We start from the raw sequence: 27089 nt of genomic DNA on the forward strand, positions 1-27089 counted from the left end.
GTGCCAGAGAAGTATGAAAAACCAGATGGATTCAGGCATGACTTGCTGTGTAATCACAGGTAATAAAGTACAATTTAAGTGCCTCCATTTGGGCTTTGTGTCAAAGAGACAATGCTAGAAGAAAACGCTCTTGGCTGGAGAGAGGAGTCGTCAAGTTTTGTTGATGAAACAGCTGCATGTGAATGTATGTGCCGACCCCACACCTGTATATCACAAGGGCTCTAACATTTGTTCGTATCTGCAGTTATTATGTCTGATATTCCTCTTAATCACCAGGCCTCACTCAGCTGTACAAGTGCAAGCTGTTACAGTATCTGTGTTGTTCTATCCTCTACACGGTTCCTATGGCAGCTTCGAGAGTTGCAGTAGTAGAGCTCACATCCCAGCTCATTTCTGGAAACATGCCTGCTGGACTTGGGTGACCAACTCAGCTGCCAAAGTGGAAAAACTCTTTGGTTTTCCTAGAAGTGATAGAGGAACTCAAACTCTTAAAACCACTTCACACTACAGTCACATGCTCCTGATATATAGTATAGTTACACGTTTTCATGTAGTTTTGTGATTATCCCGGGGAAAATTATGGTTCTATAAAGTTGATTTATATGTGCAAATTTGTAATTTGTAAATTCCATTGAAATTTTAAACAAAAGAAAGATGATAAAATAGTCACTCTGTGAATGCGTTTCAAGGTTTTGTGGTTTTGAATACGCCTTGCAAAATCACATACTTCATCACTTGATAAAAAGACAGTGACTAAAGCCAGGATCTTAAGATTGCCACACTACACGTGTGAGCTTATGGGTCAAATGTGTGTTAGTCAAACAGTTAGCACAAAACTGTGACTGTGCTCATAGCAAAACACGAAATCTGCCCAGAACCAGCTACATGGACATAGGGTGTAAAGTGTGTGTGTGTATTTAGTTATATTTTAGATATTTATATATTTATTAGGTACACCTGTTCAGCTGCTTCTTACTGCAAATATCTAATCAGCCAATCACATGGCAGCAACTCAATGACATGGTCAAGATGGCCTGCTGAAATTGTGACAACATCAGCTCAAATAACTGCTCATTATAACCAAGGTGTGCAGAAGCATCTCTGAACGCACAACATTTTGAACCTTGAAGCAAAGTGGCTACAGCAGCAGAAGACCACACTGGGTACCGCTCCTTTCAGCTAAGAATGGGAAACAGAGGCTACATTTTACACAGGTTCAACATAACTGGACAAACGGAAGATTGGAAGAGCATTGCCTGGTCTGAGGAGTCTCAATTTCTGCTGCAATATCAGGGTCAGAATTTGATTTGAACAACTTGAAAGCATGGATCCATCCTGCCTTGTATCAACAGTTCAGGCTGCTACTGGTGGTGTAACACACTTTGGGCACCTTAGTACCAACTGAGCATCATTTAAATGCCACAGACTACCTGAGTATTGTTGCTGACCACGTCCATCCCCTTACAAACACAGTGTATCTTCTGATGGCTGCTAACATGCCATACCACAAAGCTCAGATCATCTCAGTTTCTGACCATATATAACTTTGAGTGCCTCAATTTTATATTGGTGTGCCGTGCAAAGAAACCACTAAAATGAGCCAGCATAACCAGCAAATGGGAACACTTTAATCAAAAAATTTGGACACAAGTGGTCAAAACCAGACTGTGAACCTTCAAACTCCCATTGTTTAATTTGGCTTTTTATGAAGTCACTTTTCAGTGAATGTTTACTTCATGTCATTATGAACTCAGGCAAAGACCTCGGGCTTGCCGGATTTTTGGAGCTGCCTTGGCGTGCAGAGACTCCTCCTGCCACAGGTTAATGAGCCAGGCTGAGATGTCCCAATGAAGAAACTGAATGCTACCTTCAAAGGAGACACACAGAGCCCCAGTTACAGTGGCCACAGGGTGCTGCCTGAGTTAAAACATTTCTCTTTCTGGTAAAAAGATTACATGTGGAAGAGGTTAGAGTGACTAAAAAGGCTTGGGTCTCTCAATGACTCTACATAATATAAAGTTTCAAGTAGGTATACTTGTTTAAGACATCTGGCATCCATAATGGGATCATTCACACAAATTGTCATCAGGCTGGTTACTGACCCAGACTTGCCCTACATGGAGGATATTGGTGTCTTTTAGCTACCAACATCGTTTACTTGTCGTTTGCGCTCTCATGGGCAGAAAACAGTTTTCATGATTCTAATGAGGAAGTGAGGACAGAACAAAGGCTTTATAAAATGAATGTGATGTCAAGCATTTTTAATCTATCATAATGCAGCCTTTGTAATCCTCTGTGTCTAAGAGTTTGGTTGTGTGTCTCAAGCCAGAAGCAGCCACAAGAGAGAACTTGTCCTCCTAGGTATCAGTAAACCAAGAAGCCTCAAGTTTTTAAATATATAATCAAGGAGGAAAATATGGGGTCAAAGGGAGACTGATCACAGAGATACACCAATAAGGAATAATCCACTACTCTTGCATGTTTCCCTCCTTTACTCCCTGTCATTATCTTGCTGACATTCTCACCCTCCAGGCACCTCTCAGTTTTCTTTCCCTCCATTCATCTTTACCGTCCTTTACAGCAATGATTCAAACAGGCTCCACTGAACATTTTATGGGTCAAGGTCTGTTTGGACCCTTCTGGTTCACCCAGCAGGAGATGATAGAGACTTTAACAGCCTGATTGCCTTTGAAGTCCACAAAATGACAGCAAGAAACTCTCCAATATGATCAAAGGAGGACAGAGGCAAGGAAATTAGAGTAATATACTTTGAATATTCTCCATTTTGAACTTATGACTAATGATTTCAAAAACTTATTCTGTACTTATGGTGTAGAGTTGCACTTTACTATTACAAATTTCTGTTGAGGGAAATGTTGGCAAGCACAATGGTATATTCATGGGAATTTAATATTACTCCCCCCAAAATTAGGAATGATTGTACAGCATACATTTCTGATGACTTTAAAAAAATTGAGTGCAAATAATTTTGAATTTACTTTGGATTTTCTCTCATTCTCATGGGGTCAAATGTATACATACAGGCTCAAATTTAATTTACATAGAGTGTAAAAGAAATGCATGTATATTTCTTTATATTTTATGTATTAATTAGGTACCCCCACTAATATATAGTTAAATGTCACGTAGCAAGCCACACCTCAACCAGACATTTTTGGTAGCCACCAACAGGCTTCTGGCATAATTCTGGCTGGATATTTGATTACTCTTCTACATTTAATATGGCACAGACCCAGCTTTTAAGCATAGTCCACTTCCAGCCGTCTAGCTGTTGATTTGAGGTGAAGTTGAAGAATTTGGAGGTAGCCTTCCTCCTTCATTTTTTCATTCACTTTGTGTAACATACCAGTACCACTAGTAGCAAAACAGACCCAGAGCATGATGATACCACCACTATGCTTGACAGCTGGTACAATATTCTTAGGTTTGAAAGTCTCACCTTTACTCCTCCAGACATACCTCGTCATTGTGGCCAAATAGGTCGAACTTTGGTTCGTTTGACCAGAAAACTTTTCTCCAGAAGGCATTTGGCTTGTCTATGTGGACAGCTGCAAATTTCAGTCCAGCTTGAAGGTGTTGATTTTGGAGCAGAGGCTTCTTTCTTGGTTGCCACCCGCTCAGTCCATGGCAATGTAAAACTCACTTCACTGTGTACAATGATGCTGGTGGTCCAGCAGTTTCCAGTTCCTGGGTTGTTCCTGAACATCCTAACCAATGTCATCTCATCTGAGGGTGTCAGTTTGGGTCTCATAGAACCTGGCAAAGTGGTGACATATTTGAATAACTTGTACTTACGTACAGTTGTTTGAATTGCTAATCTTGGTATCTGCAGTTGCTTAGAAATGGCTCCAGAAGACCTTCCCTACTAGTAAAATCCACAATTCTCCTTCTTAGATCTATACTGAATTCCTTGGACTTTCTCATTGTTCAGAGTATTGGTCAGTCAAATGAGTGCTGTCAAACAAATCCTTTTTATGCTGACAAAGAGAAACTACCAGTTGTAGTCAATCTTGATTACTAATGAGAAGTTATTAGGCCTTGGCCTTGTCAGGTTAAAAGACACCGTAGGACCTTCAGTACCACTTATTAAAAGATTTAAGTGAATGCATGTTTACATTTCAGCCTGTATGTATATTTTTGACCCTGTGTGGAATTGAAAAGATCCAAAAAAAATTCATACTTGTGCACCCAATTCTTGTTTTTTAAAGTCATTAAAGATGTATGCTGTACAATCATTGACATTCATGCCCATGATGAGTGTACGTAACCACAAAAGTAAGTCGGAATAGGATATACAAAAATAGCAAGTCTGTAACTAGGACTGTTTACATACTGAGGGCATGACTCAAAAGTTTATGTTCAGTTTAATGAGACTGTAAATGGATACACAGCGCCTTTTGAAAACTGGAATAAACTCTCAAAAATTATTGTTTAAATGCTAAAAAAAAATACATGTCTGACATTTACAGTCTCACTTTGAATTCACTATTCCTGCCTTTTATAGTGAAACTATTTCAGAACCGACTCAGTTTATTAGCTTTATTTTTTCTAATTAAAATGGTAATATATCAAATCATGAGGGAATCGATACCTGATCTGTTTTGTCCACATGGCAGACAGATATGCTTTATGATGTCACTATAACATCACATTTTATTTAGCAGTCAGTTAAATGAGTTTGCTTCACATTGTTAAGCACACTGAGTTTAGAGTGTTTGGTTGCCATGCCACGGCTGGTGGAGCCAAGAAATAAACATAACTTTTAAGGATGAAGGTAATGATGCTCAGCAGATGACATTTAAAACAGAACCCTGACATAAAAAATAGGTCTATTTTCTGTGCCCTTTGCCATTTGACATCCATTTTAATCATTCCTGATCAGCCAATTCAAACATAGAAATCAGAGCATGCATTAAGTGAGCTAAATCCTAAAGTTGTTTTAGGATTTCAGCTCACTCCATTTCTGCCAGATGTTCCTTGTCGTCATTGCTTGGCAAATGTCTCCATAGTTTATGGGAGATTAGGAATAATAATTTTGACCCAAAAAGTGAAGAACAATTACATGTTTAGTTTGATTTTTGTCCCCAAATTACCCTACCAGAGGAGTGTGCAGCTGCCTACCACCAGTTTGTCAGTGTTCTACAGATATTCCATTTTTCCTGTTTGCAATGGGACCAATGATAGGAACTACTACTGCCTTCCTTTCATCATCACCCAAGCCATTCTCTCAGTTCATTGACCCAGTGATATCCTTCCAGTCAACCAGTATCTCTGTTCCCCCAAATAGAAGCAGAGGACTGTGCCGCTGTGTCTGCTGTATCGGTGCCACTGCCTGATAATCACAAATTTACCAGCAGGCTTGATGCTTTATCTTAACCGGGAAGAGCTAAAACGGATGCACACCAATATGGGATCTATGTTCTCGAACAGGGAGTCTGCGTGGGGGGTGCTGGGATCTGGATGCTCATCAGAGACCACAGTATCAAGGGCGTGCATGTCTACAAGTGTCCTCTTTTAGTCTCATCCTCTGTACCCAATAGCAGAACTGGGTGCAGAATTACTTTCATTCCCCCTGCCCCCTCCAAAAAAAAACTATTCCAGGCCAGCATTTTTTTTTTAGGATTTCACCAACTGATCAACTTCTGTGGCTGACAAAACATTTCATGGCTTTTTTCATAATAAATGTATAATTTAAGCCTGTTGAAGGCAGTTTTATGATGTGGTCACATGGAATTGTGGTTTTATGCCATTTATCTTGTACACAGTTCAAAAATGAAATCACCAGAATTTGTCCAAATAAGAAATCACACATAGTTGTAACTTTTCAAACATATCCTGGACCTGTTTCATAGGCTAGTAAATTGCCTCTAGATTTTAAATCAGTCCTTTAAAGGTTTTCTTAGTATGAATGAAATCCCAGCTTTCCTGCTTTTTGACCAAACCATCCCAAGATGAGTTTAGACTGCAAGGTTATAGAAGAGATTATCACAAAATCTTCACCACCTATATCGCTCCAGGAAGATTCCTACATGTGAATAAATAAGTACTTAAACAGTGAAGAATGACACAAATCTGTCAGCAACTTGTATTTATCATATTTGAAGTCATAATAATTACTGACATTTTGTACAGTGTGGCTGAAAATATAAATCATACATATTTAAAAAAAACAAAACAAAAAATAAACCTAAATCAGCCTCAAGCCAGATTTCCAAAAAGGTTATTTAATAAATAGCTGCAAACTAACTGACATTAAAAACATCAGTAGCTCTGAAGAGGCAAAGATGTAGGACAACTAGACACCCGAGGAGCTTTAATACCAATTTGTTTGCTGCAGAATATTATCACCATTTTCAATACAATAGGACCAGGGTTACAAATAGAAGTCAGCATGTAAATCCCTTAACAGATTAAACATTTGTGAAGAGTTTCAAACAGATTGATCAGCTCCTATAGTGACAAAAATGAGGAAAACAAATCTGTTAGAAATGTTTAGACAAACTGTATTATTTGATCCCACAAATAGCAGATAACAGAAAAGCGGTGCACCTCTGCCTCCCACAAACACTCAGATGTACAGACCTGGAAAGTCTGGGCAGGGATTCACACAAATGCTATCAGCTAACCCCTCTCCTCCTCTCCTTCCTCCTCCAGAGACATACACGGTCTCTCCGTGACTCAGTATGTGATGACAGGTCTCTGTTTTTACATTATCTAATTGATAACCAAAGGAGGTCTTATTGTGCTTCTAGGATCATACTGTCCATGTCTCGTCTGTTCACTCCTCCAATGTTTCCATTTGTGGTTTTCTTTAGATTGCTACTGTAGGAACAGTATACTAAAAGCCATAATGACACAGCAGCAGGCCACCCAGGGACTCTTCCGCTCACCTGGAATAAAGAAATAACGAAGCATTTAGGCTATGCCAGGAAACATTTCTGTATATATATATATGTATGTATGTATGTATGTATGTATGTATGCTTACCTATTCTGGCACACTTCCAGAAGATCCCTAGAAGCCTAAAAAAGGTAAAGGAATTACAAAACTTACATTATTTTGATATTAAAGGCTGTATTATTTTAGGGTCTTTACCCACAATACAAAGCGCCTTGAGGTGAGAGTTTGTTGTGATTTGGCACTATATAAATAAAATTGAATTGAATTGAATTGAATTAAAAAAAAAAAAAAAAGAGACCTGTTATGATACGTGCATGTACAATATCTATTAGTCAGGCCTCTGTCACAAGAGGCCTGAGCTACTCCACAAAACCCACACAGCCATTGGACATCAAGAATGTACAGGAAAAGACAGACAGCGGGACAGCACATCGAGTGGGAGCAGAGGCAAATTACACATATTTGACGTTTCTGAGAGGTCTGTGTGTGTGTCTGTGCATTTAAAGCAAGCTTTTTAAACTTTCATTCTGACCAGATGGTGTCAGCATCCCATTGTAAAATTTTCCTCAAAGTAGCTTTTGTATAACTGTTACATTTTCTACAATTTAAACTGTTTTTGAGTGTAATCCTGTTTTTCTTTATACAGCACATATTTTCCTGGAGATGGTATTCCCCTCAGATTTTGTGCCTTTCCCTACCACACAACGATTTGTGAAATGTGTGGCACCAAATCAACACAAATAATGTCTCACGCTTCAGTCAACAAATCAATCAAGGGGGAAAACGATTAAATTATCCCATCTTACATTCTCAGTCTCATGCACTTGTCTGAACAGGATGTCCCTCCCTTTTTAAATGCTGTGTGTATGTGGGAGACTGTTCCTGGGATATGTCAGAATTATTAGAAATAAATTACAGAACTTATATAGCCAAGAATAATGTTGATCCTGTAATGATGAAAACGAGCCCATCTCCTACTTTAAGGAGCTGTTTATTAGCCAAATGTTTCAGACAGACAATCTCTGCTTAATAAAGGAAGTTTTTTTTTTAATATGAGCAAAAACACAGAAGTGAATTACTTTGAGTGCATTGTTTCTACTGGGAAAACTGACAGTGTCAGAACCTTAAACGATGCACACTTAACATTGATGGTGTGTGTTTCAACAATTGACATATGGCTCAGTCACAGTTGAATAAACAGGACAACCAATTGCAAATAGTTATGGTAACCAACTGGTTGTCCAGAAGTTGAGGGTGCTGCATGCTCAACTTCCCCACCTCACTTTTGATTCCAAGTTCATCACACAGGTTGCCTGGTGGGAGGTGGGAGGCAACCGTCTCCAAAACAAATTACAGTCCAGCTTAGACTGACTGCAATTACTCTCTAATCCGTTTCACTCTCAGAGAGAATGGAGAAGTTTTGTTTATAATTGCGACACAACTTTGGTTGTGTTGCTGTCTCAAGCCACTGTTTTCCTTAGTGTGACTAGCAGTATCATTGTGACTGACTGCTGTGTCACTATACTGCAGGAAGCACTGATTAAAATTACAGAAGCGTAAGACTGGGATTTCAAGGGTTTTTCATTGTTCTACCCTGAGGCTGAGACTGCCCACTGTGAGGCCTTATTTTAACTTTCTTCATACGAATGTGTAATCTTTATTTCTCCATCTATTGTGATAAACATTAAGTTTAAAGTTACTATTTAATCCTAACTTTCTATATTTTGCAAGATGACTTCTTACCTCAAAAAAAATTTGCAATAATGCACTTTACATAAATTTTACCATTCTGAATAATTACACAGTGAAATGGAGCATGAACAAGTTTTTCTAAAAATTACTGAGTCAAGCAATATGCCATGATTGCTGATGATGCGCTTAGAAAATATTAATGATTTAGTCATTTTGATCATTTATCCTGCTCAGAAAGACAAAGACAGATATTTTGGAAGCCAATTAATCACTTCAATGGCAGCTGATCTTACCCAGTCTTATTCTTGTCCAGCAGGCTGGGAGCCATTGCTCTGATGTAGGCACAAGTACAGATCAGGAGGAGAATCACAGTTAGCAGTGACTGGAAATTGAAAATAGCTGACTGCAAGATAAAAGAGAATGAAACATTTAGTACAGACATATTTTCAGCTTAGGTCATAACAATTAAAAACAATTGGTGCTGTGACAAAGATGAAGACTGAATGTGCAGAATGCTTTAGAGTCAGTATTGCTGCATTTCCATTAGTACCTACTAAGCGGGAATACTGACTCTACTTGGCATGGTTTGTTGGCATTTCCATTAGCACCTGGTACCAGGTACTAATGGAAATGCCAACCTGGTACCAGGTACTAATGGTACTTTTTAGTACCCACTCAGCCAGGGGTCCAAGCGATCCAAGGAGATCTGAAAATGTGACGTCGAAGAACATGCCACTGATTGGCCAGGGAGTGTTGTCACTAGCGGAGTCATGAGAGCGACTCCTTCGCCAGAATCAACCACACCATTTTTAAAACCCGACAGCAAGAAACTGGAGGCACAAACCAACACTGTGGTTTCCTCTAGGGTTTAATCCCGGGACCTGGGATTCCCGGGAAATGCGATCAGAACCATTTCCCGTTTCCCGGGAAACTGGGAAAAAAGTCGCATTATATAGCCTATAAAATATGCCTGCCCTGAACAATAAAGAAATATCTGTTTAACTTCGAGTGTTTCTTTTCCTCGTTTGCAGCCGCTTACTAACAATTATGAATTAGGATACGGGCCTAATGTGTGAAGAAAGTATCGTGAAATAGATTACTTTAACATATTTCGCTTTTAAAATGGAGTTGAGTAAAATGTATATTTTTTAGGCTATAAGGATTGGCCAGTTTTTCAAAAGACGATTCACAACAAACCTACTTTAACCCTTAGACACGGCGTTATAAATTTGCTGTTGCCAGAATGGCAATGACCAAGTCGTAGTGCATTACTCAAGGCCCTGTGTTATGTCATATTATAGTGTAGTACGGTAGTTAACTTTTCAATGACTATTACAGCGTTCCACTGGTGGAACGGTGTGCACGACAGCACAAGTGGCTGAGCCTTTATCAATGCTGTGTGGAGATGAACCGTATTGTTTTGCACCAGCAATTGTAAAATAGCTTGGCATAATTCCATGTACAATGCAGGAATATTCGAATTATATTTGTTAAGGGAGTGTTGAAGAACGATACAACACTGCATAGCTCGAGCACTCGAATGCCGAGATGTAGGTTTTATTGCATTAATCAAGCCAACGTTGCCCCCTACTAGGCATAACAGGACATAGCTGGAAAGCTACCTCTACAATATCAAAATAGGTTAAGCCCGACACAGGCTACAGAAGGCCTAATTAAAATCAAAATAAAATAAAAAAAAAACCTTTTTCATGGGGATTCCCGGGATATGGCTCGTCTATTCCCGGGATTTGATTCATGTCATTTTTGGGAAAAATATTAAACCCTAGTTTCCTCCCACAGTCCAAAGACATGCAACTAGTGGGGTTAGGTTAATTGGTGATTCTAAATTGCCCATAAGTTTGAATGCAAGTGTGAATGGTTGTCTGTCTGTCTCTCTGTGTTGGCCCTGCGACAAACTGGCGACCTGTACAGGGTGTACCCCACGGCAGCTGGGAGAGGCTCCACCCCCACCCTATGAGAATGATTAAATGTTGCATTAAAGAGAAATCTACTACAGTTAGCGTGCTACCAAACTTCACATGACGATTGAACAGTCAGTGAATATAACCTGCCCTATATTTAACATGAGAGGGAGACAATGAATTGCTGCCAAGAGACTGTATTTTCCTCATACACGGTTTGTGAGCCAATCCACCTCTTCTTGTTGCTCACATTTAAGTGTAATTGCACATCCACTACAGTAGGTGTCAGTGGCGCTCTCATTGTCAAAGTGTGCGCAGTAAGTAATAGCTCTATGGTGTACGTTTTTTTTTTTTGCCTACTCACAGCGTAGAGCAGGCTCTGCCACTATTTATTGTCACGGCAAAGTGTGTGGGTGGGGTGGGGGGCAAAAGGTTTTCTTCTTCCTAGTGGGGCATAACAGAAAATAATTGAGAAGCACTGGTATAGAGGATTGCACCAATGTAAGAACTGAAAGACAATCGGACTAAGAAACAAGAACAGCTTAGCTTCCGCCACTGCCTGCTATTGGAAATTAACCCTTCTAGAGCACACTGCACCGTTGAAATAACAATGAGTGTAACAATTAAATCAAAGTATGTAAATTTAATTTACTTAGCTTCTCTGGAGTTTAGGTAAGTTTGTAGCACATTCAGTGGATGTTGGAATAACTGTAAATAAGAACTCCATTTCAAAGTCAGCAAAAAGTGGCTTGTTGAGTCACTGCAGTCACATAGGAAGAAACATGTTACTAATTTTGTATTAGTTTGTAAAGGTTAGTTAGTGTATGTGCAGACTGACGTAATTAGAAAGGTTGTTTATTGGATGCAATCCTGATAAAAACAAACAAACAAAACAAAAAACAGGTAGAGCAATATTTATTTATAATATTGGAAATAATCATTAAAAGGCTGCTCATCTTTGCTATGAGCAGTAAATTACAAACTCATCTGCTTTGTAGCGCTGAAAAGCAAATGTACACGTTCTAATCTAAGGCACACATGATTTCATAGTAAAATCAAGTGTATTAACAGCTACCCAGTAATTACTCAGTCTTCACCATATATTTTGCAAATAATTTAAACCTTTTTTGTTTTAACCACTTGAAAGAACATCGTCTGCTATCTAGTTACTATAGGGCAGTCTGCTCACTTTTGTTCTAAAAGTTCAGTGGGTGCTAACCAGTCCCAGAATTTCCCGTCTCCTGTTTTCCCAATTGGCTAGGTTGCAGGCCAGATTGGTACTGCAGATATCAGCAGTTTTTGCATGGAGGATCTCACTCCATGGTCTGATGTATTTCAACTCCACATGGACTGCAGCTGGTGATGGAAGTCCTTTTTCTGCTCTGGAGAGTTGCTGTAAGCCACTTCAACCAGAATTTAACAATTCGAGATGCAGTTCACATGCTGCTGCTATGCTGAGCTCATCAAAACTGCAATGCAAAACAAGGACTACTATCGCCAGCTCCATGATCCAAGACTGGAGTTGAAGTGCATTTGCAAGATGAGGGACTCAGTGGAGAGGCTGCTGATTATATTACTCAATTTCTCTCAAATAACTTGGCAAACAAAATATTTAAAACATCCAGCATCCATTCATTTTCTTCCGCTTATCCAATTCACGGTTGGTGGGGTGAGGTGTCGTGGCGTGGGGGCACTGTGTAATTAACTAACTGTCTTAATCTTATGGCACTCCAAAGCAACGAAAGGGCTTTGCATAACTTTCTGATGCAACTCCTTCATTCAAGTAGTGATCTGAATTAATATTTACCTTCAATAGTTCAAACTGCTGTGCTGCTAATTTATAACCATCACTATTTTACAACGACTTAATTGATGTCAAAAGGGACACATCACAACATCTTTGAACTTTTTAAACCGAAATGCTATCTATGCTGTTTGTTGTTATTAGGTTCAAGATGCAAACATACCGTGTAAAAAACGCCTGTCTTTGAATTTCCACAAACTATACGGAAATAATTAACTTTCCAGGTCACATTGTCGCTTAGAAGGTTTAACTCCAAATATCAGTGCACCCTTATAAACACCCTCGTAGTGTAGCGGACCCACGCACACACACGCAGGTGTCCATGCTCCTTGGGTCCAGCTACGTGGCACACGCCTCAAAACATCACGATGCTGACACTCATCATATTTTAAAATCAGGGATAATCTGACTTTGCTGGCAAACGACTCCCACTAGGCAGTGCGTCTTAGCTGAAGATATAAGGTATAAAGTATATGCACGGAAACATTACACGATGGCTGGATTTGCTAAACTTTTAGCCTAACTCAGCTAACCAATATAGCAGCTCGGTAGTTTACATTTACGGTTTGTCATGCAAGCACAAGCTGCTATCACAGTTTATTGCCGATACGGGTCATATCTGCAATACATGTAATAAATAATGCTTAAACGTCGATGTAAAAGCGAGAAAAGAGTTGTCTTTTAAAAAAAACAAAATAAACTTACCATTTTTGTTAGTGGGAATCAAAGCCACATCACACTTCCGCCTCACTGGAACTTACGTAACGAAAGCCGCAAAGCACGGTTTGCGTGACGTAATGACGCACTGCGCCGCAAAACCCTGTTCGCTGATTGGCTGAGAGAACACAAGAGTTGAAGGTTGAATCTTCTGTTGAAGCTGTTAACAGTGAGTGCTGCGGTGATATCAGTTTCATACAAAAAAATTACTTCATTTTCACATCGCAGTTACTAGTCCATAGAGAGCCGTAAGTTCTCTGAGAAGGATTTGAATGTAAGGTGCACCAAAACTACAGTAAATTGAGCCATACTGAGAAAACGCGGGTCGTCTAACACGCTAACGACTGGGAGCCTGGCCATAGCGCTTTTATTACTGAGCTTTTTCCTGTCATAATGCGCTGATAAACTTATTTAAAGTCTAGCAAGATAGCATCTGCAGAACCAGGACGTTGATGTGCTATATTAGTGTAATTAGGCAGTGCAGAATGACAAAATGTGTTATGTATGTATGAAGGGTGAAAAATAGAAATGAGCATCTGTAATAGAAACCAATTGGTACTCCGAGACTACCATAAAATCAAAACTATGTCGTTATTTAAAAATATTAATAACTTTTATGCTGAAACTTGAGTGCTAGCTTGAAGATTTTGAGTATCTCTGACAAAGACTGCAGGCGATCTACAGACAAACATGTAAACACTAGTTTGCTTATTGGTAACGCGGGAGTGGGGTGCTTGTCTGTGTTTTTAAAGTTTTATAGATAGAAAAAGACATTATATGTCTCATATTTCTCTCCTGATGATGTAATACAGAAATTTTTGTGGTCCACTTTTCTCTCAAAGTTTTCACAATGCTGTTCACTCCCTCTCTAACCAGCCATGAAATCTTCCCCAGACGCTTCCCTCTGCAGCACTCCTAGAAATTAGAGGAATAAATTTGTTTACATATTGTTTTCAAGACTGCTAATTATTTAGCAGTCTAAGACAAAGTCTGCCTTCAGTTGTGTTTCTAAGACAAAGAGACGGGCTGGGTTTATATGTAGGCTTGCATTCCTCTTAATGTGGTTCATTTTTATAGTTTACAGTGGACTGATCCATTTTAGCTACAGTACAGTACATGCATATCTGATTACTGCAGTTAAATTAAGACTTGGTGTGTCCTCAGCATGTGCATTTTTTGTTTTCTGTTTGTGAGATATAAAACCAGGCCATTCATAGGTCTATTTGCAAGAATGAAATGGTCCTCAAGCTTTTTTTCAGATGTTCTTGAGTGTTTGGTTGTTTTCAGAGGTGATACCCGAAGGGCTACAGCAAATGTGTTTGGTGCCTACTGTGACCTGATCTGGTTCATTTCACCAGAATACAGAATACCTTTCTTTTGCAAACCACTTGTGTTGTGGTTTCTGTTGTAAAATGTGTGGTTTACTGTAATAGTATTTGTTCTTTCTGTGGACATATTATTAAATTAGTAGAAATTAAAAAAAAGAAAATTTGCAGAACTCCATTGCATGCATTTTTTTGTGATCATGTACCTTATTAGGTTGGCTTGCATGAACATATAATGTGTTCAGCTAAATGATGTTGCCAGCAGTAGTGGTTTTGCCTTCATTATGCCTCCTATGGTTATCAAAACCAGCAGTGGGGGTATAGGTGTTATTCCAGGTCATATCAACTGAGTAGCAATCTAAACATCTAAACTATAGTATTGAAGGTTGTGATTATTTTGAAAGTTCAGATCATTTTTGTGTCCAGTGTCAACTTATTTTCCTACCCAGTGGTGAAAAGAAATCTTACCATCAATAGTCTATAATTATTCCCTCCGCCAAGGAGGTTATGCTTTCGGTCGCGTTGGTTTGTTTGTCTGTTTGTCTGTCTGTTTGTTTGTTTGTATGTCAGCAGGATTACTCCAAAAGTTATGAACAGATTTCGATGAAATTTTGTGGAGTGGTTGGAAATGACAAGAGGAAGGAAGTGATTAAATTTTGACGGTGATCCGGATCACGATCTGGATCCAGGAATTTTTTTAAGGATTCTTCACTATTGCGGGATAGGGGGTTATTGTTGTCTGGGAAAGATGAAAGATTATTTCACAGTATTTAGATACACATATTACAGCGTCAGTGACCCTATGGCCTTGGCGGAGGTTTGCGCTCTCTGAGTGCTTCTAGTTTATAATTGAGTTCAGAAAAAGGTTTCTGCATGTAAGTGAAGGCACACCATGTTGTTCAGCGTGTCCTACATGACCCTGGCCCATCACCACTACATCACCTTTTCCCCTTGTAAACAGCAGGAATATATATTCTAAAAGTTTCTTGTTTAATTACAGTCATTTTTCAAACCTGGTTCTAATGCTGAGGCATCTATCAGTTAGATTATGGTGACATTTCACAAAGTCTGGCTCTGACATGATCAGGGTGTAGCCCAGTTCAGACAGATGTTTTAGCTTTAAGGCCTTGATTTACTGTAGTAAATATTATATTTTCTGTAACTGTGCCCAGTGGCTGAAGCCAATACCTGGAAAAAATAACGAACAAAAGGCCTCAGCCCCGCTCGCTGCTGTTTAGGGCAGCGCTGCTTTAGTCCCTGACTGGTCATAATAACAGTGGACTTGCCAAAGAGTTGTCCTTTGTGTCTTGAACCTATTGTACTAGGGAAAGTCCAGTGAAAGTGCAGTGAGAAGATGGTCTAATTGTCAAGGCTCACAAAGGAGAAAGTTAACTATCTTGGCTTTTTCTTTACTCCTTATGAACTCCTTGTTTAAGACACAAGATACATAATTAGAGACTCTTTTTGTGACTCATTTGCCTGCTACTTCCTCTAAACAGAATTAAGTCTTGCAGTTTGCATATGATACTCTCCAGAAGGAAAGACAATGAAAAGGTTGAGCAAAAAATTACAGAAGGAGTTAAAAAAAGAAGGTAAAAGCTGTGTGTCGAAGCTGTATGGGCGTTTTAGTCGATGATTTAAGCATTCAGATGATTGTGTCTGCTGGTTGAGTAACTGAACAGATGCTAACAGTGAGAAATCAGGCTTGGCTTTGATGGTACTTAGTAGCTCTCCATTCCTGACAGACAGTGCTGTTTGTTTAATAGAAGTCCGTCTGTCATTACCACAGGGTCGCCGTCCCTGAACAACAGATGTTACAGTAACTAATGAGTAGCTGGGCTCACTTTATGAGGTTAAAGTTGATGCCTTCAGCCCCCTCATCTTGGCTGGCCCCTTTGCCTAACCACACCCCTTCGTGAAGCACAAAGGGTCAACTTTAATCTTTTGCACAGTTCCTCGTGCATGCGGCTAAGTATGTGCGTGTGGTGGTGGTGTGTGTGTGTGTGTGTGTGTGTGTGTGTGTGTGTGTGAATAGGATACGTGTCTACTTCTGTGTCAGATCTCATCTCATTTTGATTAACCTTGACCAGTGCTCTGCGAGCATATATGGTGGGGGATACATGTCACATCATAACTTAAAGCACAACGTCCAAAGGCACTCATTTTCATTTTTTCAAACCTGTCCAGTTTGGCTAACTGCCAATTAAGCTGTCCTTTTCCCTCCGTCTTTACACAGTTTGCCCTGTATTTAAGTAGGGAAGCTGTCCAACTCACCTCTCACTCAATGTGGAAGCAGTAATCATACGTTCTGGCCTAGATATCCATAATCAAGTAAAAGTTTACTTGCAATCTAAGAAGAAAAACTTTTTTAAAGAAAATTTAGCAGATATTATTGTAGACCAGCTTTTTTCATAACTAATAATGTAGGCTGTTTCTGGCATTACACTATAGGATTGAAGGAAAGATGTCCTTACTAAGACATAGTAGTATTAGCAAATAATCATCTAATATCACTACTTAAAGTGAACGGATACCACAGTCTGCTGGAATGGCTATGAATGTTTTAGTTGAAGTTGTGTTTCATGAATCTGAATAGGTGTGAGTTGAGAAAAAATATTTAATATATATTTAATACACTGTATTTTAATAGTCATAACAAAAAAAAAACAATAAAGCTTAATCCATTCTGAAGTGGATGTTTAGAAACTTAAATCTTGTACGAAGTTATACAAGGTGTATGTTGGCAGTGGAGGGTAGAAAATTAAAGGCGCCTATTAAGAAATATAGTACTGTGCAAAAATCACCCCTCCTTCCTTTAGATTTTGCTAGGAAAATGGGAAATGGATGCAGCGATTTATTGAAGCATGTGCAAACACACATTCAAATACAATATATAAGGCAAAAACAGAATTGGTACAATTCTAATGAGATTGAAATTCAGTATCTCTGCATTCATAAGTAGATATATTTAGATTCCCAGCACCATTGACTGAAATGCAGCCCCTAACCATGACAGTGTTTTATAGATGGCTGTAGACACTTGCTGCTGTACCTCTTTCCTGACCTTCTCCGTACATACTGATGACAATTTGAACCAAAAATTTAGATGAATCATTCCATAAAACGTATTGATGACTGATTTTCGGTCAAGGTCATTTGTAATTTGGCCTTTTCGTTCTCTTTCTCTACTTAAGAATGGCTTTTTGACAGCCACCCTGCTTCCACTGAGACTATTTCTGAGACTTTGGCCAATGGATTTACTGAAGGGCCAGGTGCATCTCTCAGGTCTGGTGTCAGGTCTTTGCTGGATTCTTTCCTTTTTCTTAAGAACATAACTTTCAGATACTGTTCATCTGCTGTAGATTGTTTTTTTCTTTGGCTAATAGCTCTTTGGGAATCACTTTGCTGGTGTAAAAGTACTATTTTATGTCTGTCAAAGTGTGTTATCTTTGGCATTTTTCACAGATTTTGCTAAAGAAGTATATACAAATTATGTGTTTTTTATCCAACAGTTCACGAGTAACAAAGTGCCAAAAGTCACTTCTCACTAATTTGCTAACTTATCTGTTATGTTTAGAGACAACGCTCACTTAAGTGAGTTAGGTGTCTTTTTTTAATGCTTGAATGATGTATATAAGTCAGTGTTAACTGGCTTAACAAACAAGCAAATAAAACCTTCAAGTGAAAATGGTTAGGTACTGTATAAGGACTTGACTGAAAATGAGTAAAAAAAGCAGCCAATATCTGAAGAAAAGTTTGAAAGACCTCCAGAAATCCTTGAAAACTATTTCTCAAGTGCTCAAGTGGCTGAAGACTTTCACACAGTATTATTATATGTACTGCATACATTTTGTTAATGTACACATTGTATAAAACCAGTGAAACAACTGGTTTGTTTCAGGGATATTCCTCTGTTTATCTTTAACAGCATGTAATTAGTTTCCTGGTGGTTGGAAGGCCGACAAAAAAACCTGCCAAAACATGTTAATCTCCGTGTGGTCCCACTGACTCAGAGAGACCCCCATTGAAGGCAGACACAGGAACGTTTATTACCAAATCCAACTAGTGAAACAACGAACCGCATTGATGCAAATGGAAGATTAACACAACGTTACACCATGAAAATGGATTGATTAGAGGGCTGTCTTCGAAGGAGGTCTTGGGAGCCAAAACTAACAAGCCTACAAAATTTTCTAAACACACTGCATGGGAATTTTTACTGGAAAAGTGCATTATAATGTCATCTTGTTAAGAGTGTCTAAATTTCTGTCTTTGATTTTGCACAGGTCTACGGGACATGTGAGAAACATGAGTGGTACAGTTCGCCAGATTAGTCTAAGTAATGATCCATACACCCCGTACTTCCTGCGAGTGGACTGGGCCATAGACCTGGGTGCTGGTTTCACATTAGCTCTCACTGATGGCAGCTCAGCATGGATTGGAGAAGGTAAAGATTTAAGATGTGAGAAAATAGTTCAGAATAATTATAAATTACCTAGTTTTAGGCTTATGTGTAATAGAGAGACTTGCATTTTTTTTAAATGAACTAGTCTGAGTGGTTACCAGGGCTGCTATTCATCAGTCTGCCATTCATCCAAGCTGTGTAGGCACCTGGCTGACCCCCATATCATAATGTTATAACTGTTGGTCTTTTAACAAGAGGGACAGCGGTGACCTTGTTTCATCATCCTCCTTCTCTCCTATGCTGCAGCTTACAGGTGTATAAAGCAGATTAAAATCTACAAGGCTTGTCTTTGTATATAGTAAGCCACTGCTGAGCTTCTGTGTATATCTGTACATGACTGCCCAGACTCTGGAAGGACATCTGGAACATAACTGCTCCTTAGTTTTCCATTGCTGTCTATCTGCAGCGCTGACAGGTGGAGCTGGAGTTGCAACAGCTACGTGCAGGCCTCTGGCTCGTCAGTGTTCCTCTGTTTCATGTGTTAATTGGGACTTTCAAGCCCACGTTAGCAGCTGTGCAACAGCTGATGACAGTCCCCTTGGTTTCTCTGCATGCTTCCTTTCAAATCCGCTTTCACGTGCATTCATGGGTTACTACATAATTAATGTTTATACTTCTTGTTCTGTAATCTGCTCTTTCCCCTCTGTCCAGTTTTTGTCAGGTGTGCAGCTTTGAAATTATTTAAGAAATGAGAAAAATGTCTTTAAAAAAAAGTTAGATGTTTGATAAATGCCTTTTTTGTCAGTTTCAGAGGATGATATGACAAGGGAAGCCAATGACATAGGAGTCCCAAGGGAGAGATATGTTGAGGATCTTCTTCAGGCACTAACGATAAGTGAAGAAGGAAGAAGGGGACACAAGGAGATCTATTTTTTCAGCCTCTCTCCTGATCACCGTCATCTCTTGTATGAGAAGACTTGTAATGATTTTTTGGTGAGCACAAATTTGGGGTCGATTTCTACAGTGTTACTCTAATAATAATCATTATATGTAGAGCCCTTTATGTTACAAAGTATTCAAGATAAAAAAATGAAGCAACTAGATCATTAAATAAATGAACATGTAACCAGGAAAGCATTTACACTGAAATGTAAATGAAATTCTGAAAATAAGTAGAGTTAAAGCAGGAAAGGCTTTTTATAAAAAGTATACACTAAAAGGAGTGTTGAGTCACTTGGAGTCACAGATAAGAATTTGGTGTTCAAAGGTCAAGGTCACAGTGACCTTTACAAAACTTATTTATGACAATAAGCTTCTCAAGGATTGGAAGACTTTGGAACCATAGGAATCATTCCATGTTGGCTTCACTTTTTCAGACCTAGACACTATATCCTGCTTTTGTACCATCAATGATCTGGCAATCTTGAAATCAGTATTTCTTTCATAGTGAGGCACGAAATCAATGCTTAACTTCAGCGAGTGCCTCACCAGACCACCTTTCTTGCTGTAGAAGCATGTAAAGTAAGAGCTTGTTTTGAATGACCACTGATGCTATGACAGCCTATTATGTAGTAGGAGGGTCCTAGCCCCTCTTGACATGAATCACTATGCTTACCTGCAGGGGCTAGTGTAGTGGTATTTGAGCTTCTGATGAGGTGACACATTTCCACAGAGAGACGCCAACCGGGATTATAGCCATAACCTTGAGTTTTGTTTTTGCTTTCATTACAGTGCAGTGCAAAAGTATTGACAAGGTGGTTTGATGGCTAATAAAATGTCTACAAGAACTGTTCTTGACAAATATTTTAGAACACAAAAAAGATATATCCCTACTGTTTACATCACAGTTGTCAGATAACCTGTTACAGTTATTAAAATCCAGTGTCATTATATTAGAGCATTATGCAGCAATATGGCATCTGAAACACCTCAGTTCCAATGGATCTATTTCCACTACGTCCACTATTGCATTTGCGTACATGTTTTAATGCTATATTTAATGCTAAGGTTATTTTTGGACCAGATATTCATAACAAATGAAAAGAGAGTGCTGCTGTTTTGTGCTTTGCATGGAGGTGTAAAAAAGTGCAGCAGTTGTAACCTTCCTTTCCTGTAGCTTTGAAACAGAGGCTCCGGTCATATTTGCTGAAGCTTGTTTTGTGTCTTTTGGATCAGTGGTACAGTGTGCATTGAGTAAAACACGATGTAGATCTATCAGTATTTCATCTTCCACAATATCATGCGCTCACCTTTTGTTACCGTTCCCCGAGGACATCTAACGACACACAACAAAATCGAAAGAAAGTCTTCTTGCTTTCTTTTTTTTTCTTTTTGTTTTTTTACAGGGGACCATTGAAAAGATAAGGTTTATAGTCTCCCCAGATTAAAGGAGAATTAGAAAGGCTTGGTGGCCTTCAGGCTACAGACAGGAAGTATTCAGTGCAGTTTGCTACCAGTCATCCAAAGGCAATGTTATTAGTTAGTGGTCTAATGGCTTTAGCTTGAAAATGAGAAAAAGGTTGCTGACTCAAGGTTTGTTACATGAGAAGATGGTGTTGGCTTGCATTATAATGTTGTTAAATTTATGCAACAGTGACTGACAAATACTGAAAAAAAGTTCAGAAACATATGTTATATAGTTTGCTCTCATAGGCAGGAGTGATACATTTGCTGAAGTACGTGTCATGGTGCTTTGGCTTGAGTTTGATGTTAGTTTTCCAAACTGTCAGACGGTGCCTCCGGGGAGAAAGTTACTTTGGGATGTTGTGATGCTGTGCTGGCAGAGGAAGAACCCCAGGAGGTTAGGAACACTGTAGTAACCATAAAACCCAGATTTATGGAGAGGGCCATCTCCATCTAGCTATGTTAAAAGACAGTTGATTAGACCCCTTTTCTTTCTTCAGCTCCTCTTTCTTTGTCTCTATTGTTGTGGGTAATGTGTACAAGTGTGCCTTTACATGCATGTGTTCATGCCCAGACATGTGCAGACATACTGTTGGCTATAACAAAAAAATGGCAGGGAGGCCATCAGCCTTAAGGTACCATACTTGACAAAGCTGTTGAGTGAATATTTGGTTTCTGAAAGAGAAACAGAAACACTGATTTCCCAAAATGTACCTCAGTTTTAACACAAAATATAATCAACAATGTCTTGCTTGTATTATTACTGTGAATGTAGTAAGGATATTATTAGAGAAATCCCCAACTGTAATTCAACTGAATCAAGTTTTTTTTTTTCTCAAAATGGTTGCTGATGTTTACAATAATTCGCACATAATTTACGATGCCTTAATTATTGTAACACCTTTTACTTTCTATCAAAAATGCCCAATTACACTTCATTAAATCACCAGCTGTTTTCACGCATGATCTCACAACAGTCTGGGGAAATCAGTCAGAGCTGCTGTGTCTGATCTGCATCGGAGATTTACATTCCTACACGCACCTGTGTCTGTAGAGGAGATAATTTCAGGGCTGCAATGCATGTATGAAATCGACTACTGGAACTCATTTGTTCTTTCACGGGGGGAACCATTGTTGCCAAAAAAGCAACCAGACCACACAAAATGATTGACAGTGGCCTAAAACTCATTAGTCTTCTGTGTGCTTTAAAAAAAAAATGTCGTCAGTGCTTTGTTGTTGCAGTTATCTTCACTATGTGCAGAATGTGTGTGGTAGAAAAAAATTCTCAGAATCCATATGGGGCTATTTATATGAAGTGCAATTTTTTAGTTTAATCTTTTGCCTTCTGTTCTTTGTAGTCCCCCCCCCTTTTTTTTTTGTTTTTTTGTAAATGTCAGAGATTAAAAGGTTTAACATATTTCTCTGGGCTAATTTGAGGGTGCAAGTTTCCTTTAGGAAGAGAAGAAAAGAAGGCAAAGACACGACAGGTGGTAAACTTGACATGACGTTAATATTTTATGATTATAACCTCAGACGCTGGAATGATGAATGCAGCCAGCTATTTCTTGTTAAACTACAACTAAGCAGGTGTTTTACACACATAAGTTAAACATAATCTCCTCCTTATTGCTGTTTAAGTACAAATCTGTCAGAAATTGAACACAGATGCTTGCCTGAACAGTAACTGAAATCTTTTACAAATTAAGGACTTTGCAGTGTTAAATCCCTAAACCTAAGATTATCATTAGGTCACTTGTTAACATATGCTGTCATATTATCAACTAAGATTTTGAGTTTAGTTTTTTTTTCTAGGTCTGGTTGTGTCAGTTGCATTATCTGTGCTATAGTCCTGTAAGGTGGGTTAATTCATTGTATAGTCTTGTATTATTTTTTTTTTTAAACTAACATTAAAAATATAATTGGTCTCCATAAAAATGCATTTTTTCACTATAAGCATTCAGATACAGTGGTTAACAGATATGAGTCTTTGTGTTGCGTACTGTACTGAGCAAATAGGGAAAAAAAAAGAAAAATAGGTTTAGCAATTTGCGTTTTGTCTTTGGCTTATATGCAGTCAAAAACAGTGTTTGCATAATTCAAACAAGCATTAAAATCAATATCTGGTGTGACCGCTTTTATTCTTCAACGCAGTCTGAACCCTCTTATTCAGCGTTCTTGTAATTTCTTTAAGCAGTCTTCAGGAATAGTTCTCCAGGCTTCTTGAAGGACATTGAAAGCTCTTCTTTGGATTTTGGCTGCCTTTTTGTTCTGTTCTGTGTAGCTGATCCCACACTGCTTCAGTAATGCTGAGGTCCGGGCTCTGGGCAGGCCAATCCATGATAGTGTTCCATTGTGTGTTTTTGTATCCAGGTATAATTTACTGCATCATATTTGAGATCACTGTTCTGCTGAAAAATGAAGCCTCAAAGCCTTCACCGTGTTTTACAGATGGCTGTAGACACTCACTCACGGACAGAGCTGTAAGCCTCTCACTGACATCATTCTGATCAAAGAGTAGAAAAAACTGACCCTATTTTTATTATTTAATTTTGATTTTATTTTTACTAGTATTATTATTTGAAACTTTGGCTCTGTTTGCTATTAGCATTTTAACAATATAAATTTCACAAAATAATTTTAACCACTAATAACTCAAACAAGTACAAATCTTTTAATGGATAACTCTAGACAAGCAAACAAATGGTGTAAAAATAGCTAAAAAAAAGTGGCTAGGTGCCTGTATAGGAGAATTACTGGAAATCACTTGTTAATTTATTGTTAATTTTTTTATCTATAAAATCTTCACTTTTGGCCCTTTATATCAATTCTTTTGTAATTTGTAATTTCATTTTTCATTCGAAGTCCTCAGCTCTCAAAAAATGATGGTGCACATGATTTGCTGACATTTTGAATCTGTCATGTTCAAGTATGTATTGGATAATTTCATACGCAAGAATAAGAGAACTTGGGCTCCTCCAGTGAATTTTGTGGCTGGTGTCAAGCTGCACAGCTGGAATCCCCAGTGAACTACACGATAACTTTTATTTGACAAATATAAAACACAGGCACATCTGTGTCTCATTCATTCGCTTGTGGCTTCAATCATCTTCTGTCAGCTGTCAAAAATTATAGTCCAAATCCCCATGCTTCGAGGCTGGTGCTGAAATATGACCCAAAGTGAAAGTGACAGGTTTTAGAAAATCACAGGAAGCTTCTGGATAATGGATAATGGCTTTTTTTCATTTTTTGTGTGTGTGTGCGTGCGTGCGCTTGCGTGTGTGTGAAAATTACGGTGCTATTCATACTGCATTATTGTGTACAATGTTAACAATAGAGCTGTTTGGCTAGACCAGAGAATTGCTTCCTAAATCCACTTTTTGGCATTGCAAATTTTTCATTGCCATGAAGTGGGCCAAATGCTTTATTGTGGTTTGAATTTGAAAAAAAAAGAAAAAAGAAAGAAAGAAAGAAAGAAAGAAAGAAAGAAAGAAAGAAAGAAAGAAAGAAAGAAAGAAAGAAAAAAAGAAAAAAAAAAGCAGTGATTCAAACACCAATAGCAAAAATTAGGACAAATTGGTTGCATGTTTAGCTTTTGCTGTTCCATTGAAGTCTGGGAAACTGGCACAGCTGGAAGCCAGATTTGAACACTAACCTCACAGAAGGGTCGGATACACCAACGCGTCTCTCCTGCTGGTGCCACCTGCAGATTCCTGCAATAGTAGTCAGAGTTGTAGTTGTCTCTACAATGTTAATTTGAATGACTATCAGTGATTCGAATGACTGTTATTCATTTTTTGCTACAACCTCTCTGACGCCAGTTTTCTAAGCAGAAACCAAAGTGACCATTAAGTATTTTCCCATGGTATCTGTGCTCTGGTTAGTTCAACGCCATATCGTCCTTGCTGCTTATGTGAAAGTATGTCTTATCGGGGATGGACTCACTGCTTTCGCCCCTCACTTCCTGCTCTGTATCTGGCCTCACGCCTCTGCAGAGTGGATAAGGGAACTGATAGGACAAACTGATCTTTGCTTCGATGCCCACACGTCAGAGTGTCTGTGCCCACTCTTGCACACTGTCTCTTTGTATCATGTGCACAGTGCTCACCCACTCACTTCCCTGGTCCCTAAGACACAATAGTTATTTCCAGATAGAGAATGAAAAAGGCTGTTATCAGGGACATGTTCATTATATTTCCCCCTTGTTTTCTCTATGTTTTAAATGGACATGAGAGAGTTGACTTGATATTGGTATTACATTCTGCAGTAATTCTTTGAATTATTGTTATTTTCATATCATTGATTACTGGTTCTTGATTAAAGCAAGTTATTCTCTTGTCCTCAGGACCACATTGCGTTTTAGCTCTCCAGCAGTATGCCAGATGGAGTGACACGGAAAGCTTTTAGTCCTCTGTGGCCACAGTGTGTTATGGTATCATTTTCACTGGGGCTGTGTTCCTTTGGCTTTGTCCTCGACACCTATGTCAACATTTGACCTTATGGTCTGGGTTTTTAGCTGGAGACACACACACTAACATAAACAAACAGTTAGACCACACACACTGGACCACATTGAAATGTTGGACAAATTTACATACAGAGAAGAAGATCTGGCTAAAAGTGTGTGCAGAATATGTAGATTATTCATCGCTTGCAAGGTCATAAGAAACCAGATGAATGAGGCATCTCACTTAGTTGTAATGGTATTATCCTTGTCTCTCTGTCCTGAAAGTTAAGTGCTATATGTCATATATCCAGTATTGCTGGAGGCTGAAACAGCTGCTATGACCAGTTTGCTTATTTTAGTGTTTGTTCAGTTCAGCAACACAGTCCAAAAAAAACCAAAAAAAAAACGAAAATGTGGTAGTGGGTTGTGCATCACAGACAAACAGTCTGACCTCCCACATCTTGGCAGTTGCTGGCAGCAGTGTGCAGAATGACCTTTAACTTTATCTCTGTGTCCCAGGAGAGGAGCCCAAGCACAAGAAAATAAGAAAAGAAGAAAGCATTTGTAGTCCTTTGCTTTCTCTCAGTGTTCATTACCTACATGTACAGAAACTAAATTACTGTCTGTCACTGATATCCAGAAATTAGCATGCTGCTTGCCTACATTTTCATATTTAAAGCTCTGTTTAGTGTAATCTCTTCTGTTTCCATATGGTAAAGTTAAATTTTTGTTGATGTGGAATTTGTGTGTTTACGGTCTTCTCAGATAACCTTAGACCAAAGACAGTGAAACACACTACCTTTGGTAGGAGGAGAATAAATAAACAGCAGTTGACTTTGATTTCCAGTGTTAATCTGGTAAATAAAGGATGTTCTTCCAGTAGTTTAGATGTCTCTGTCTGGTGTCTTATTAGGGTAATAGAATGTTGACATACTGGTTAGGAAGATTTGTGATCAGTGTCAGTGGCTAAACCATTGAAGATAAAGTTTGGCAAAGATGCAGTCATTATTATAGATTGAGAGTTCTGTAGAAACTCTAGAGAACAACATTCTTTAAAGCACTGAAATATTAGAGTGTTCAGCAGAGCTTTCACATTCATGAAGCTGAATTATTTATTTATCTTTCCTCTACAGTAGAGCACAGCAGAGATTAAGATGCAAATAGTAAGAAGTCAAGGAGAAGTTTGATCTTTTCTCACACCTCTCTTACATCTTTACTTCAATGTTGTCTTAAAGCTTACTTCTCACAAATTGTGCATATGTGACTACAGACGATAATACAGTTGTGGTCAGAAATTTACATACACTCATCATGGGCATGAATGACATGGTAATTTGGGGGTTTTAATGATTTATTTGAACTGTTCTTTTTCCACATCACAAGAACTTGTACTTGAATATAATTTCTTTTACTGATGATCATACCTGACTATGCTTAAAAGCAGGGTCCGTGCCT

General features: G+C 38.7%; 2 protein-coding genes across 3 annotated transcripts in view; one reads left to right on the forward strand and one right to left on the reverse strand.

The window, feature by feature from the left end:
• Positions 1-6143: 6143 nt before the first annotated feature.
• Positions 6144-13143, reverse strand: tmem167a (transmembrane protein 167A). Its single transcript, XM_030738342.1, has 4 exons — positions 13046-13143; positions 8908-9017; positions 7010-7044; positions 6144-6911 (listed from the first exon to the last, which is right to left on the reverse strand). The coding sequence occupies exons 1-4, from the start codon at positions 13046-13048 to the stop codon at positions 6841-6843; spliced, it is 219 nt and encodes a 72-aa protein (XP_030594202.1). The 5' UTR covers positions 13049-13143; the 3' UTR covers positions 6144-6840.
• A 32-nt stretch (positions 13144-13175) lies between these two features.
• Positions 13176-27089, forward strand: part of LOC115786265 (DNA repair protein XRCC4) — a 28912-nt gene continuing 14998 nt past the window's right edge. Inside the window, exons 1-3 of one of the 2 annotated variants that reach the window (XM_030738340.1) lie at positions 13176-13226; positions 18669-18829; positions 19593-19780. In XM_030738340.1, coding sequence (XP_030594200.1) covers positions 18691-18829; positions 19593-19780 — 327 coding nt within the window. In that variant the 5' untranslated portion in view covers positions 13176-13226; positions 18669-18690. Of the gene's footprint in view, positions 13227-17583; positions 17668-18668; positions 18830-19592; positions 19781-27089 lie in introns of those variants that run through there. The other variant, XM_030738341.1, reaches the window with a different exon arrangement.

This window comes from Archocentrus centrarchus, chromosome 9 (assembly GCF_007364275.1).
Source record: "Archocentrus centrarchus isolate MPI-CPG fArcCen1 chromosome 9, fArcCen1, whole genome shotgun sequence".
Lineage (NCBI taxonomy): Eukaryota > Metazoa > Chordata > Actinopteri > Cichliformes > Cichlidae > Archocentrus > Archocentrus centrarchus.